This window comes from Engystomops pustulosus, chromosome 1 (genome assembly GCF_040894005.1).
Source record: "Engystomops pustulosus chromosome 1, aEngPut4.maternal, whole genome shotgun sequence".
Lineage (NCBI taxonomy): Eukaryota > Metazoa > Chordata > Amphibia > Anura > Leptodactylidae > Engystomops > Engystomops pustulosus.
Window position 1 is genome coordinate 228,028,104 of NC_092411.1, and position 14,216 is coordinate 228,042,319.

General features: G+C 38.3%; 1 protein-coding gene across 4 annotated transcripts in view; it reads right to left on the reverse strand.

Annotated features, from left to right (window-relative positions):
• Positions 1-14,216, reverse strand: part of TLL1 (tolloid like 1) — an 80,384-nt gene that overhangs the window by 43,262 nt on the left and 22,906 nt on the right. For all 4 annotated transcript variants that reach the window (XR_011849307.1, XM_072120160.1, XM_072120176.1 and 1 more), the window contains exon 3: positions 6,406-6,510. Coding sequence is in view for 3 of the 4 variants with exons in the window: in XM_072120160.1 (XP_071976261.1) it covers positions 6,406-6,510 (105 nt within the window). In the remaining variant the exon portion in view is untranslated. The remainder of the gene's footprint in view (positions 1-6,405; positions 6,511-14,216) is intronic.

Below are 14,216 nucleotides of genomic sequence, written 5' to 3' on the forward strand. Positions count from 1 at the left end.
TTTTTTCAATCATAAAGTTTCAAAAATAAAAGGAAACGCTAGAAAGGATATTTCAAATGATGCCAGATTAGGACAGGTTCCCTTAAAATATATTGTAAACTGCCAACTTTATACCAAAGGGAAAATAAAAGTGGGAAAGTAAAGTTTTCTATTATGTTGTTAATGCTTCCTGGTGAATATGGGTGGCCAATGCTTATGGTAATGGTATCAGTACATCAGACACAGGCATTTCCTGTCGGCAAGCAGCATCCTACGTAGACTTTACTAAAAAACTATATATGTTTGTAGCTTATAGAGCTGACTGTATATTTTATTGATTAGATGAGGGACCGGAGCTGAGAGTATCATTGAGTTTTATATCCATCTCATGGATCTCATGTGTCAGATACTAGTAGCATTTTCAGAAGCTAAATAAAAATGTAAATGTAGATAACCATGACAATCTAAGTACAGTGTCCGCACACAGCATCTTATAGCACAGAGGAATCAAGGAGTAATAGGAGCCAAAAAAAATTAATAATAAAACTGAGTAAAATTGTAAAGTAAGGGGGTTAAAAATAATCTTCATTGTGTAAACATCACTAGGCGATTCAAATTTCTTTCATGGGCAAACCCCTTTAAGGAGTATATTTGATGAGTACAAAAAAGCCTTTTTATGTAGCATAGAAAAGGTAAATATAATTTAATATATAATAACACTTTAAAAAAAAAAAATATCAATCAGAAGGCATGTACATTATTGACCTTCATGAAAGCAATTATACCTGGAGATCAATGAGAAGTCTGCATGTTTTCCTCCCAAGTCGCCCAAGATATAATTAGTTCTGGGAGGAAACACGACAAAGTTGTAATTGTTACGCAATTGTAAGTTACCATGCATGAAAAAGGCATCATTATCAGTCTATTGAGATAATCATATACCATCAAAAGTGTTCTTCTTAAAGGGTATTCCCACTAAGACAAGATTCTAAAGCTCCCTGAGGTGTCATAATATGTAGCTTTTCTATGCAGAAAGGATGGGGAGCACCGAGCACCGAGTCTCTAGTGAAAAGAGTGCAAACAAAATAACCACCATGCCGTCTATAAAGCTGCATCCAAATTTGCACACAGTCTATACCTAACAACCATTCTGTATCATAGGTTAGCCCAGCTGTGGCAAACCCATGGCACAGGTGCAAAGGTTGCACTCAGGGTTCTCTCTGTGGACAGCTATACCATCACCCCACCACAGAGTTGGCCAGACAGGACTCAAGCCTCCTCCTGCATTGCGAGTAAGCTCAAGAAATGCCGTACAAGTGACACATCCTTTACAGTCTGGCACTGCAAGACTTTGAGCTCCTGCTCTGGGTCTCACCATTTTTCCTCTTTGGGGGAAAATCACAGCAATGCAATTTCAGACCACAAAAGTGTGTGAATTCCCAAGAGAATTAGGCCTCTTCACACTAGCGTTGCGTTTCACGTCAGGGTGCAATGCGTGAAAAACTGACGTTTTGGCTGCGTTTTTGTTCCATTTTTCCTTGGAGTAATTTGCGTTTTTTTTGCGTTTTCGGCGCATTTTTGACGCGCGATTCAATGGGAGACTCGAGCATATTTCAAAGGGACCATGGTTTGGGATTAAAATGTGTTATTTAATTGAAAAATAATGTCTTCTGATAATTTGCAAACATCGGCGATCTATTCTTCACTGTTCCGCGCGTATATTATCTCCCGACAATTTAGCAGATGTGAAGAACAGTGAAGAATAGAATAAAAACATTGTACACAGTGAACACAGTGAACACAGGATCATTTAAGATAAAAACACAGTGCAGAACACAGTGCAGAATAGATTACAGATGTTCGGCACATCTGCTTACTTGTCGGGAGATACGCGCAGAACGGCGCGAACAAAATAGCATGTGAAGAACAATATATATGTGTGTGAAGAACAAATTGCAGATGTTTAAATACATCTGCAATGTGTTCTACACACATATATATTGTTCTTCACATGCTATTTTGTTCGCACAATATATATGTGTGTAGAACACATTGCAGATGTATTTAAACATCTGCAATTTGTTCTTCACACACATATATATTGTTCTTCACATGCTATTTTGTTCGCGCCGTTCTGCGCGTATCTCCCGACAAGTAAGCAGATGTGCCGAACATCTGTAATCTATTCTGCACTGTGTTCTGCACTGTGTTTTTATCTTAAATGATCCTGTGGTCACTGTGTTCACTGTGTACAATGATTTTATTCTATTCTTCACTGTTCTTCATTGTGTTTTTTTAATTAAATGCTCGATCGCGAGCAGGGGAAATAATGTTATTCTGGTCACCTAGCAACCCTTACGTTTAAAACGCATTGCACTCGCATTGCACTTGCAATGATTGCGAGTGCAATGCGTTCTTGATGCATCTCCATAGACTTGAATGGGGCGTGAAAAACGCGCGTGACCCGCAAAAATAGAGCATGCTGCGATTTTGACGCGCGTGCAAACGAACGCAAGCACGCGCGTTAAAAACCACGCTAATGGAGAAAGACCCATTGAATACAATGGGACAGAGTGCAATGCGAGTTCTGAGCGTCAAATGCACGCGCAGAACTCGCGCGTGAAAAACGCCAGTGGAGAAGGGGCCTTAGGGTGTGGGTCACACATAGTACTTTGATTCTGTTTAGAAGCGGAATCAAAGTGCATGGAGGCTTATCAGGGCACAGATCGCAAATGTACTTCTATGGAAACACACGTGATTGGTGTGTCTTGTCTCGTCTGTCTTGTCATGTATAAATGCAAGACACCGAGGTCTTGCATTTAGGTGCTGGTTACCCATCACTTGTTAACAATCTATGCTCCTCTGCAAACTAAGGGGATACAAGTTTGGCATTTCCGGGCACATGTCCAGGAGATTTGAGACAATTTCCCCCTTATGCCACCTCCAAGCATAGGCTTGAAAGGGGCCATCCTCGGCCAGTGTGAGGTGTTCCTGCCCGGTAACCTTTGTCATACTGATAAAAAGTTCTCTTATTTTTAGTTAAAAATTAGAGAGAATGTTATAAACATTATACAGTACTTCCATAAAAAAACTGTGGATCAAAACAATTAACATTTTTTGTGAAATTAATCATAAGCAAGGGATACATTTTTCTAGGGTGACACAACTGGGAAAGCTATCAAAACAATCCAGAAATATGCAAATAATGTACGGGTCTCATAATTATAGAGCAGAATGCTTCATCTATGTATCACAATCAGTTTTTTTCCTACTTGTTATCCATATAGTTCCCAGCCAGGACATGGAGGAAGAAAAATGTGGGATTGCTGACATTATTCACATTACTCAGTCTGTTAGCAGTAGAAAATAGCTGGCATACTTAAAAATGTGTAGTATGCCTGGTAGGTGTTTACTTTACATACATGCTAAAATAATATTTCTCATGTGTTATTTTTTAGAACAAATTACCAACTCAACATAAATCCAAGTAAAGCAATTTGCGTTTTAAAAAAATCATCTGTACATAGATAGTAAGGAGGATATTTATATTTCAACCTTTTAAGTTGTATTGTTTAAAGTTTCTGAGCCATACAAAAAGTATGGTAAATGAAGGGCGGCAGGGCACTGGGCATCCCTAACATGCGGGCGGCAGGGCGCTGGGCATCCCTAACATGCGGGCGGCAGGGCGCTGGGCATCCCTAACATGCGGGCGGCAGGGCGCTGGGCATCCCTAACATGCGGGCGGCAGGGCGCTGGGCATCCCTAGCATGCGGGCGGCAGGGCGCTGGGCATCCCTAACATGCGGGCGGCAGGGCGCTGGGCATCCCTAACATGCGGGCGGCAGGGCGCTGGGCATCCCTAACATGCGGGCGGCAGGGCGCTGGGCATCCCTACATGCGGGCGGCAGTGTGCCATATTCTGGTGGGAGGCTGCAGTGTGCCATATTCTGGTGGGAGGCTGCTGGGTGCGATATTCTGGTGGGAGGCTGCTGGGTGCCATATTCTGGTGGGAGGCTGCTGGGTGCCATATTCTGGTGGGAGGCTGCTGGGTATTTTGTTCTTGGGCGAAACTGTTGAGCATTTCTTTTGTGTGGGGGGAGGCCGCTGGGCATTTCATCAGTGAGCGGAGGCTGTGACCAATGTATTTCCAACCCTAGGCTTATATTCAAGTCAGTTTATATTCAGGTTCGGCTTATACTTGAGTATATCTAGATGCAACGCCTTATATGCCCTTAAATTAATATATTCATGATATGCTCTGCATGAGGATATAATAACCTAATTTTTCAATGGAATTTAGCTGCTAATCTTACCCTGTTTAAAAAGGAGTACACTAGGAAGAAAGTGGATGATGTGTAAACTACACAAAATGTCAAAAAGGGCAATGACACACGACCCTTAAAGGAAATCTACCACCAGCATGAAGGATTTTAAACACAGCACACTTACTTGTTGGTGTAGGTCCCATCTTGCAGGATCTGTTCTTCTTTTAGCTTTATATGCCCTTGTTTCTATTAAAAAAAGGTTTTAAAAATTATGCTAATGAGCCACAGGGTCTCCATTAACACCTATGGAGCCTGAAGCCCCTCGGGATTATTTGCTTAATGTTTAAAGCTTTGTTTTTGTAAAAACAGGGGTATAAGAAGCTAAAAGATGAGCAGATCCTGCCAGAGAGGGCACACACAAGGATGTCAGTGTACTTGGTTTACAATCCTTCATCCTGATAGTAGATGTCCTTTAAAAATGTCTGTGTGCTGCTTATTTTTTTTGAAGGGACCGCACATGCCATTATTTTTACGGAGTGCGACCAAACTCTTAAAACGTTTTTAATTGATCAGTCATAGACTATAGTTAATGAGAATGTTTGAAAGATGGGTGACGGATTGATGCTAATCCGCGTTGGAAAACTGGTGCCCACATCTGTTCTTCATGGCTGATTTTGCCATGCAGAGACTGAACCACTGAAGTAACAGTCCCTAGATGCAACATATCATCATTTTTCATAGGTACTCAATCTTATGTTTTACCTCAATTACAGATCTATGTGTGTAAAATTAAAGCACTTTATACTTATATTGCAAAGAATAACTGGTTATTATGCCTAAAAATGCTCAAATATCCAGAGGTGCAAACAAATCCCAATGAAATCAAACTAATGTGCCAGATATCATCCATTTAACCCCTTCCCGACATGTGACGTAATAGTACATCACATGTCGGGTCCCGGTACATGGAGAGGGCTCGCGGGCCGAGCCCTCTCCATAGCCGGTAAGTCTCTGCTGCATATTGCAGCAAAGGCTTACCGGTAACACCCGCTATCAGTGCGGGCGCCGCGATCTTTCCGTGGATTGTTGCTCCCCGTGACGTCATCGAGGAGCGGCGATCCGTCGCCATGGTAGCTGCGGGTCTCACGAAGGCCCGAAGCTACTTCGGGTTAACCCATTCATTACAATGTGTTATCAGCACATTGTAATGTATGAGTAGTAAAATCCCCATATACTGCCATACTGTAGTATGGCAGTATATGATAGGATCTTACAGACACCCTAGGGTTAAAGTACCCTAGGGAGTCTGAAAAATAGTAAAAATAAAAAAAAAAGTTAAAAAAATTATAATAAAAAAACCTAAAAATTCAAATCCCCCCTTTCCCTAGAACTGATATAAACATATCATAAAAATCATAAACACATTAGTAAAAATCATAAGCACATTAGGTATCGCTGTGTCCGAAAATGCCCGTTCTATCAAAATATGATAACGGTTTTTCACTACATTTAACCCCGTAACGGAAAATTGCGCCCAAAGTCGAAAATGACACTTTTTTGCCATTTAGAAAAATTTTTAAAATTCTATAAAAAAGTGATCAAAAGGTCCTACAGTCCTAAAAATGATAATATTGTAAACGTAATCAAAATCCGCAAAAAACAGCACCACCCACAGCTCTGTACACCAAAGTATAAAAAAGTTATTAGCGCCAGAAGATGGCAAAATCCCCCAAAAAAATTTTGTACAGGAGGTTTTAATTTTTTTAAATGTATGAAAACATTATAAAACCTATACAAATTTGGTATCCCCGTAATCGTACCGACCCAAAGAATAAAGTACACATGTCATTTGGGGTGCACAGTGAAATCCGTAAAATCCAAGCCCACAAGAATACGGCACAAATGCGTTTTTTTACCAATTTCACTGCATTTGGAATTTTTTTCCCCGCTTCCCAGTATACGGCATGGAATATTAAATACCACCATTTTGAAGTGTATCACCACCAGTTTGTTATGCAGAAAATAAGCCATCACACAGCTCTGTACATGGAGAAATAAAAAAGTTACAGATTTTTGAATGTGGGGAGTGAAAAATGAAAACGCAAAAACGAAAAAGGGCTGCGGCGGGAAGTTTAAAAAAAAAAATACATGAGGTCTCTTACCTGTGGTGTGTCCCAAATGTTCATGCTGTTTGAGGCCAATTGTTCTGTCGATGTTAAAATTTTTTAAATCTTCTTCATCTAAGGCAATGTCTCCCCAAAAGGCTTCTAAAAGAAAAAAAAAAACATATATGTATAAATAAATGTCAGCAATAGGACAACATTCCAATGTGCTAAGAGAAGCTAAGAGAAGTTTAGTTCTTTAATAAACTACCATAGTGGTATCATATGTACAGACATACCCATTCTCAAATATGTAGCAGACATTCTTCAGATTCTTAGACAATGTTCACATGGGTGAAAAACTAATTAAACATTCACAAGGAAAAAGAACATCTTTAGTGAAGAGTGTGTAAAACTGTCATACACTTGTGCCAACATATGTATTCATGTAATTACGGTTTGATGATTAGAACAGCAAGGTAGAAAATTACAGTTTCTACCAAATAAGCCAAGTGAAAACAGTGCAGAGAACTTTTATCAACAGAAGTGCAAGTTGATGCTAAAGGGCCCCAAGCAAAATGTTACTGGGCCTCAGTTTACTATGAGCAAATTCTAGCACTGATGGCTTTCTATCTGCATCAGGGCTTTGGCATCTATGTCCTCAGGCATCGGGGGTGTAACTGTACCCCCTATAGCTACTGTTCTACTTTGGACCTTTACATTCACTCTGAAATCTGAACACAGCAACCAGATTTTATCAAAATAGAGTACAATGAAGACAATGGGGGACATTTATCAGAAATGCCCGGAAAATAGAAATTGCAATTATTATCCCCTCCACGCCATCTCCACAGCAAGTGGGTGTAGAGGGGTGCGGGAGCGGGTCGGAGCAGGGCATTCCTGTCCTGTATATGTTCAAGTGAAAGTTTGAATACATGCATGTGCCTGCGTGGAAGGGGCAAGGATTTCATCATACACTAGTACATAAACGCCGGTGTATAATAAACACATCACAATGAATGCAGCATAAAATATGGAAAATATGTAAAAAGGAAATATGACAAGTTCATAAAGGGATGTAATGCATCAGAATTATGTTGTACTCAGGGGCCTGAGGAGCCCTCACAACAAATCAGTAGAGAACCAAAACAATAGAACCATAGAAAATGAGAAAGAAAGGAGAAGAAAATCAAGAAAAAGAGCTGAGGAGAGGGAAAAAAGGCAACTGGGCTACTACTCCTTTAAATGTTGATGCCGCCACTGCCAAAAAATGCTATTCTAGCCTAAAGAGATCTATTCCACTATGTGGAAAATATATAGTACAGGCGGTCCCCTACTTAAGAACACTCGACTTACATACGACCCCTAGTTACAAACGGACCTCTGGATGTTGGTAATTTATTGTACTTTAGTCCTAGGCTACAATAAACAGCTGTAACAGTTATGACAGGTGTCTGTAATGAAGCTTTAGTGTTAATCCTGATTCTTATGACAACCCAACATTTTTAAAATCCAATTGTCACAGAGACCAAAAAAGTTCTGGCTGGGATTACAATGATAAAATATACAGTTCCGACTTACATACAAATTCAACTTAAGAACAAACCTACAGACCCTATCTTGTATGTAACCCGGGGACTGCCTGTATATGCTTAAGAAAACCAGTTTGAAAGTTCTACCATGAAATGTGTAATGTCTATTCTAATAAATGGATATTCTTTTTTCTCTTCTAATAATCTGAAGGTCCTGTTAATGTGGTTTGTCTCAGAGAACGTACAGAGGGAAGGGAAGGAAGGAAAGTCAACCCATCGGACTCCAGACTCCATTGCACAACTTGTTTGCACTATAGGCCACCTCTATATAAAAAATAATAAGTGTCGATTCCTTTGGATATCAGCATCAGTCACTCTCTATGGTGGCTTCATTAATCAACAAATGCCATATACGACTGCCAACAAAACCCTAGAATGAAACTTATCTATTTGACAACGTTATATCATCTGGGAGAGAAGAGGGCAGCCATAAGTCGAGATTTTTGCCAAATTATAGATCATTTAAAATCAAAACCCTATTATAAAAATCCAATTTTCCATTCTCTATTATTTAGAAAAGCCTTTATTTATGTAGGCTGTAGAAACATTTCAAGACGAAAATTCCCATAGAGAGGGAGAAAACAAACAAAGGTTAATACATTTTTGTCCAAACCACTTGTGCTAATTTCTGTTTTGGCCGTGTACTCAATCATGTACTTACTGGGAGGTAATAAACGTACCATGCATTTCCCGAGTACAATTGATTTTAAAGCCTTGTTACAACACTCAAATTAAAATCGCCATGATGATTTATTGCACCAGGGTCGTAAGAATGCTCACCACCAGCCAGTCAATAGTTTTGTCAATAATAGATTCTTTAAAATGCTATAGGATGCATTTTCGCCTTATAATCAGTCTAGTAATTAACATTGTAAAACTTCTTGCAAGGTTGACTTTATCTACTTACTAACACCTACAGTACAACCAACTGTCCATTAATTTTTGAACACCATAATTCCATGGCAAGTCTTTGTTACTTAGACTAGAGTGAATCACTCACCAAATGTTACCCTACTAAATTACTAACATCCTCCTGAAGAGGGGATGAAATGTCCTTTCTAGAATTTCCTCTTATGAGAAAAGAAAAAAAAAAAAAGAAAAAAAAAATGTTGAGGCTGATGAGTGCAACTTCAGCCCCCCCATCTTTGGTCGTAAACTAACTAGAACCATGCTATAATATGCTCCACCATGCTGCAGTACTAATCACTAGCAACAAATGGTAACATTTTTGGAAACACATTGAATAAGGTCAAACTAGAAAACAGAGGCATTGTATGGCACATTACAAAGCTTCCTTGAAATGTTTTAAACTTAAATTTGGCACAAATATCCTCATAAGTTCCCTTTGTGTATAACAAACAGAATGAGGCAAGATAGAAACTGGTAATGGCTTAGATTGTGCTTTATCGGTGTGTTTGCTTACATACACATAACCTCACCACCTGTTAAGAATCTCTTTTTTGGCAGAAATCATTTAGTAGATATGACCACAGACAGAAGGGAGACTTGCATCTCACACCCTTTTGCTCCTAAATCTGTGTCTCATTAGCTTCTCATATGAAAGTCTCCTTGGGGAGACAAGATAGTTGCTTTCACTATAGTTATTTGCCTTAAAAATACCAAAGATTCATCTTTTAACATTATCCTACTGCACAGAGAAGGGTTATTAAGGGTCTTTATAAGCATCGGTTTGTGCGTCGGACTTGTCAAGAGGGACAAGAAAACAAAAGTAAAACTTATTCTCTCTTATCTACCATGTTATTCACCATCTCTTGTCATTTCTCCCTCTGCCAGTCCAACCACGTTGGGGCATGGATACATAAGGCCAAGTGAAAGACCAATTCAATGTTCAACTAAAACAGCAGGGGCACCATATAAATATCTGATGATATACCAGCAGATATTCATATAGTATATAAGTTGGCCATTTTTTTGGTACCCTACAAGAAAACAAATAGGTGTGCCTGGCCTTTACAAGGATACACAGAATGAAAAATTTACCATCCCTTTAAATAAACATTGCATTACTTTCAACAGTTGACCGATCCAAAGTTATTGACAGTGACAGAACTAGAACATACAGGTCTAATACTTTTTGTAATTATTTAAATAAATTAGCAAAATTAGATGCATGACCAAAAAAATAGGGAGTTTTAATTGGCCTTCTGTTACAACCAATAGTTCCTCTAGGCATTGTGAAATCTCCTGAGCTTCCTGCACAAAAAAAAATACTCCTGAAGTGCCTATCTAGGGCTACTCAGCAGATCAGAGGGTGCAAAACTGCTGACAAGTTCTCTTAAAAATATGTAAATCGCTTATTTGCAAAATTGTCGAATTTAGGCCATCCTACAACATCTACATACGCTAAACTAACAATAAGTTAACATGGCTATTTGTAGAATGAGATTGAAACAAATTAAAAAAAAAAATAGAAAAACTTACATCTGTCTGACTGATGACTGAATCGCTGGAAATAACTCATAATTAAAATAGAATAAGAACATATTATATTCAAACTGCTAAACATATGAGAAGTTAAATCTTCTACAAAATCCGTAAAACATGTTGAGGAGCTGCGTTTCTACCTATAACATTTGACAGAAGCAACTTGTCAAAAAAGAATTACGTGGGCCTCTAAAGCTGTCAAGAGTCTGAATGTTTTCAGGAGTCGGTTTCATTTAGTGCATGTAGAATGCAGACACTAACTTACAAATATATTACTGAGAACACAGCATGCAAAAGGACTGTTTATAGGCAAAATCCTTATGCCTGGTATGTGGCGTGTGCAAAATGTGGAGCTTTATAGTGCAGAGGAACGGAAATTAAAGAGAAAAAACCCACGCTGCCTGTTTTTTTCAAAATTTTGCATCATGCACATTGGCCGATGATCAGCGGAATGAAAATTTATCCTTCTACAACAACTACCCCGTGATCAGCCAACAAAGAGGCAAATGCTTGTTCACTACCTGAACTAATGTTTCATGTACCTGTAAAAATTTGTACTTTTTTCTCCATCACTTAAACCTCTTCCTAACACAGAAAATTAAAATTTAATCCACCGGTGATTGTTATGGGCTATTGAATCTGCTTATAAAATACAATCAGAACCAAGGATGAAAAATTTTACCCTGAAAAAGCTCTGAAAAAGGTTTCTGTCCTGATGGGATCCTAACATATTCTGGAACTGTAATTCTGTGGCTACTGTATTTGGGGACATCACGGTCTCTTTAAAATATATGATGGTTAATCCTAGAAAACCCCTAAGCATGGGGTAATAACTAAAAATTCAATATCGCACATCTGGCAAAAGAAAATCAACCTTCAAATCAAGCATGAGAAATCAGGGACACGTAGGGTGGTTTCACATTGGCGCCATTTCTCACGTTGGTGATTTTTCACTGAAGTCATTTTGGCTTATGGAAACAGAAATTGGTTTTCTCTTCCAGGCTTCACCGATTTGTCACCGATGCCTTACTGAGAAATTCTTTTCAAAATGTACTCACACAGGATTCGTAAAAGGATTCAGCTTTTTGCTAGTGCTGTGTTTGCGTGGCTGTTATCTCAGATCTTATTTTGAGCTGTTTTTGTTGTCTAGTGCCTTCCCAGCGAAGTCTGTGGGTCTGACGTTTTTGGGGATCGCAATCAGGTATAACAATGCACATGGTCATGATGATGATTTTCTGGACAAGTTTGAATTGAGGCAAGAAGCCAATGATATCATTTTAGACAGCCTCCCATTTTTGTGAATCAGATACTATACAGATGACACGTGGACAATTTTTTTGCGGACGAGCTATGAGAACATGAGAGAAAAACATGTAAAAACCACAATGTCAAAAAAGACCTAGAAGTCCTAGTTTGTGGACAGATTAAAAAAACCTGCATGTGAAAGGGGCCTTAAGAAATGTTTGTGTGTTGTGGCCATACAGTAAGAATCTGATCTACAAACTTAAAAAAATTCTGTTAAATTAAATTATTTTGCTCTTCTGTTATTGCTGTGTAAAAGATGTCCAGTATTCCCATGTTTTCTTCTTAGAAAGTAAAAAAAAAAAAAAAAAACTTTTCAATCCCTTTACAGAGCATAAGATTTAGACACTTTAATATCTCAAAGATTTTTTGCCAAGTATTTTTTCTATGGAACGACAAGATCCATGAACACTTTTACTTCCACACCTCAGGAGTTATCTTTTTCTTGGTTCTTGCCAATATCCATGTTTTTGTAGCCTTTGCTTGCTGAAATGGTTGTACTTAAGCTTTGTTTTTGCAGATTACGTACAGACCCACAGGATTCATAGTTTGAAGGGTGTGTACTGATAGAACAAAGTACAGTGATGTATGTGAATGACATGTGTTTTATCTGCAGTACCTGCCGTAGAATGAAGTATCAGAAATGCTAAAGTTGATAAAAGATAAAATAACAAAATGTGCTCTCATCAACATTGACCCTAAATCACATTTACCATTTATAATGGGTGGATAATATAAAATGGTCAGAAAAAGACGTAAATCCATTAAATTTCTTCCCAACTCAAATGTGTTAGCCAGAAAAATTCCCTAGTTCAATGTCAAATCAGCAAACTGTTTTGTTTCCTTAACATGTAATATTTTTGCTCACACCAAATGAACAAGGAGGCCATGGATAAAAATAAGAAGAGTACCAGAGTCATGCGGTCTGGATCTAGGCAAGTTTATCATGATGGATTTTGATGGTTGACTTTAATACATGTACAAAACTAGTATGAAAAAGAAAGATACAGAACAAAACTCTTAATAAAGCCATAAAGAAACAATGGCAACAGAAAGATTGTTCTGATCGTTTTTACTACTGAGTAAAGATTCAATATTTCAATACTTAAAAGTTACGCTCCAATTCTCCATAATGGAAAACAATCTAATAAAAGGAAAGCTTAATTAAGTCCTTTTTTGGGAGCCTTTGTTATTTCCATTGTTGCATTTGCTTATCTTGCAGAAAAGCAAGACTCTTGGCAGTTTGCTGCAATACACAGTCAATACACAAACGGGAAAGATGAAAGGTGAGGTGCTACATTTTGGCATGATTTGAGCTTTGCAATAACCTACTAGTAGGCAAAATCCTGTCAATTATGTTTTCTCCTAATTTCATAGCAGTCAACGTCTTTCTGATATATTCGCTGGCAATGGGGAGGAAATGCAAATAGAATTCTATTTCACATAATTAAGATAAAATGGGTACATAGCATAATGGCAGTTTTTCTGAAGGACATATTCGAAGAAAAAACTGTAAATAAGTATATAGACCATGAGAAATGTGGGTCCAACCCCCTGTGGGGAACTGTAGGTTTTATATTTCTCTTTTTTTATTTAGTAGGATTTAGAAAAAAGTTGAACCTAATAAAACTTAAACTTTTTTATTTTTAGTATGGTCTTTGAATTCCACATATAGTTTGACTAAAGTGCAACACAGAAAGAATTTTCAGCATAAAAAGCTTAATATTTAGTCATCTTTTGAAACTGAAGATGTGTGTCCGAAGACGGCTTAGACAACCTGTGGTTTTCCAGCTGTTCCTGGCAAGTTGTAGCTTCATCTGCTTTTAGTAACAGCTGCAGAAACTCTAGTTACCCAGTTGTATGTGGAAGCTAGGCGCTTATAAAGAAACTAACTCCACACATTCAATTGCTTTGACTGACACTGCGTGTTATAAGGGTGGGCAGGGTTGTTTTCATGGGATCAACTATCTGGAAACATGTGGCTTCATCTCATCACGTTTCAGGTTTTTACAGAAGCTGAAGTAAAGGTCACAATCCTTTGTTCTCAGATTCTTATTGGCTTACAATCTCATGTGAACGCACGATAACACGTATAAAATCCACTTCTATTATTTTAGCATGGTCTAGCACAAGATATCACACGCTCAAGTATTGTCTACCAAGATTCTATTTACTAGAAGACTAATAAGCAAGTTGTAAACCAGAGCTCCACATTGAATCAACCATGTCCATTGTCTTCACTTCTAAGAGCATTACTAACTGGCTTTATCTATTTAACAGTCAGCAAACACATTAGAAAAATCCTTCATCAGTATAAGATAAGGAAGGACCCCCCCCCCCCTTACAATTCCACTAATGAAGAATTAACAGTAGTTAGCAAAAGGATTAATCTATTCAGAGATCATCTGCTTCATATTACAGTGCAAGAAAAATCAATTACACGCCACACTAATTGAACAGGGCGCAGAGAGTTGCATTTGCCTGGATTCTAAATGTCAAGAGCCACTTGGTGTTTAATTGCAATGACAAGGC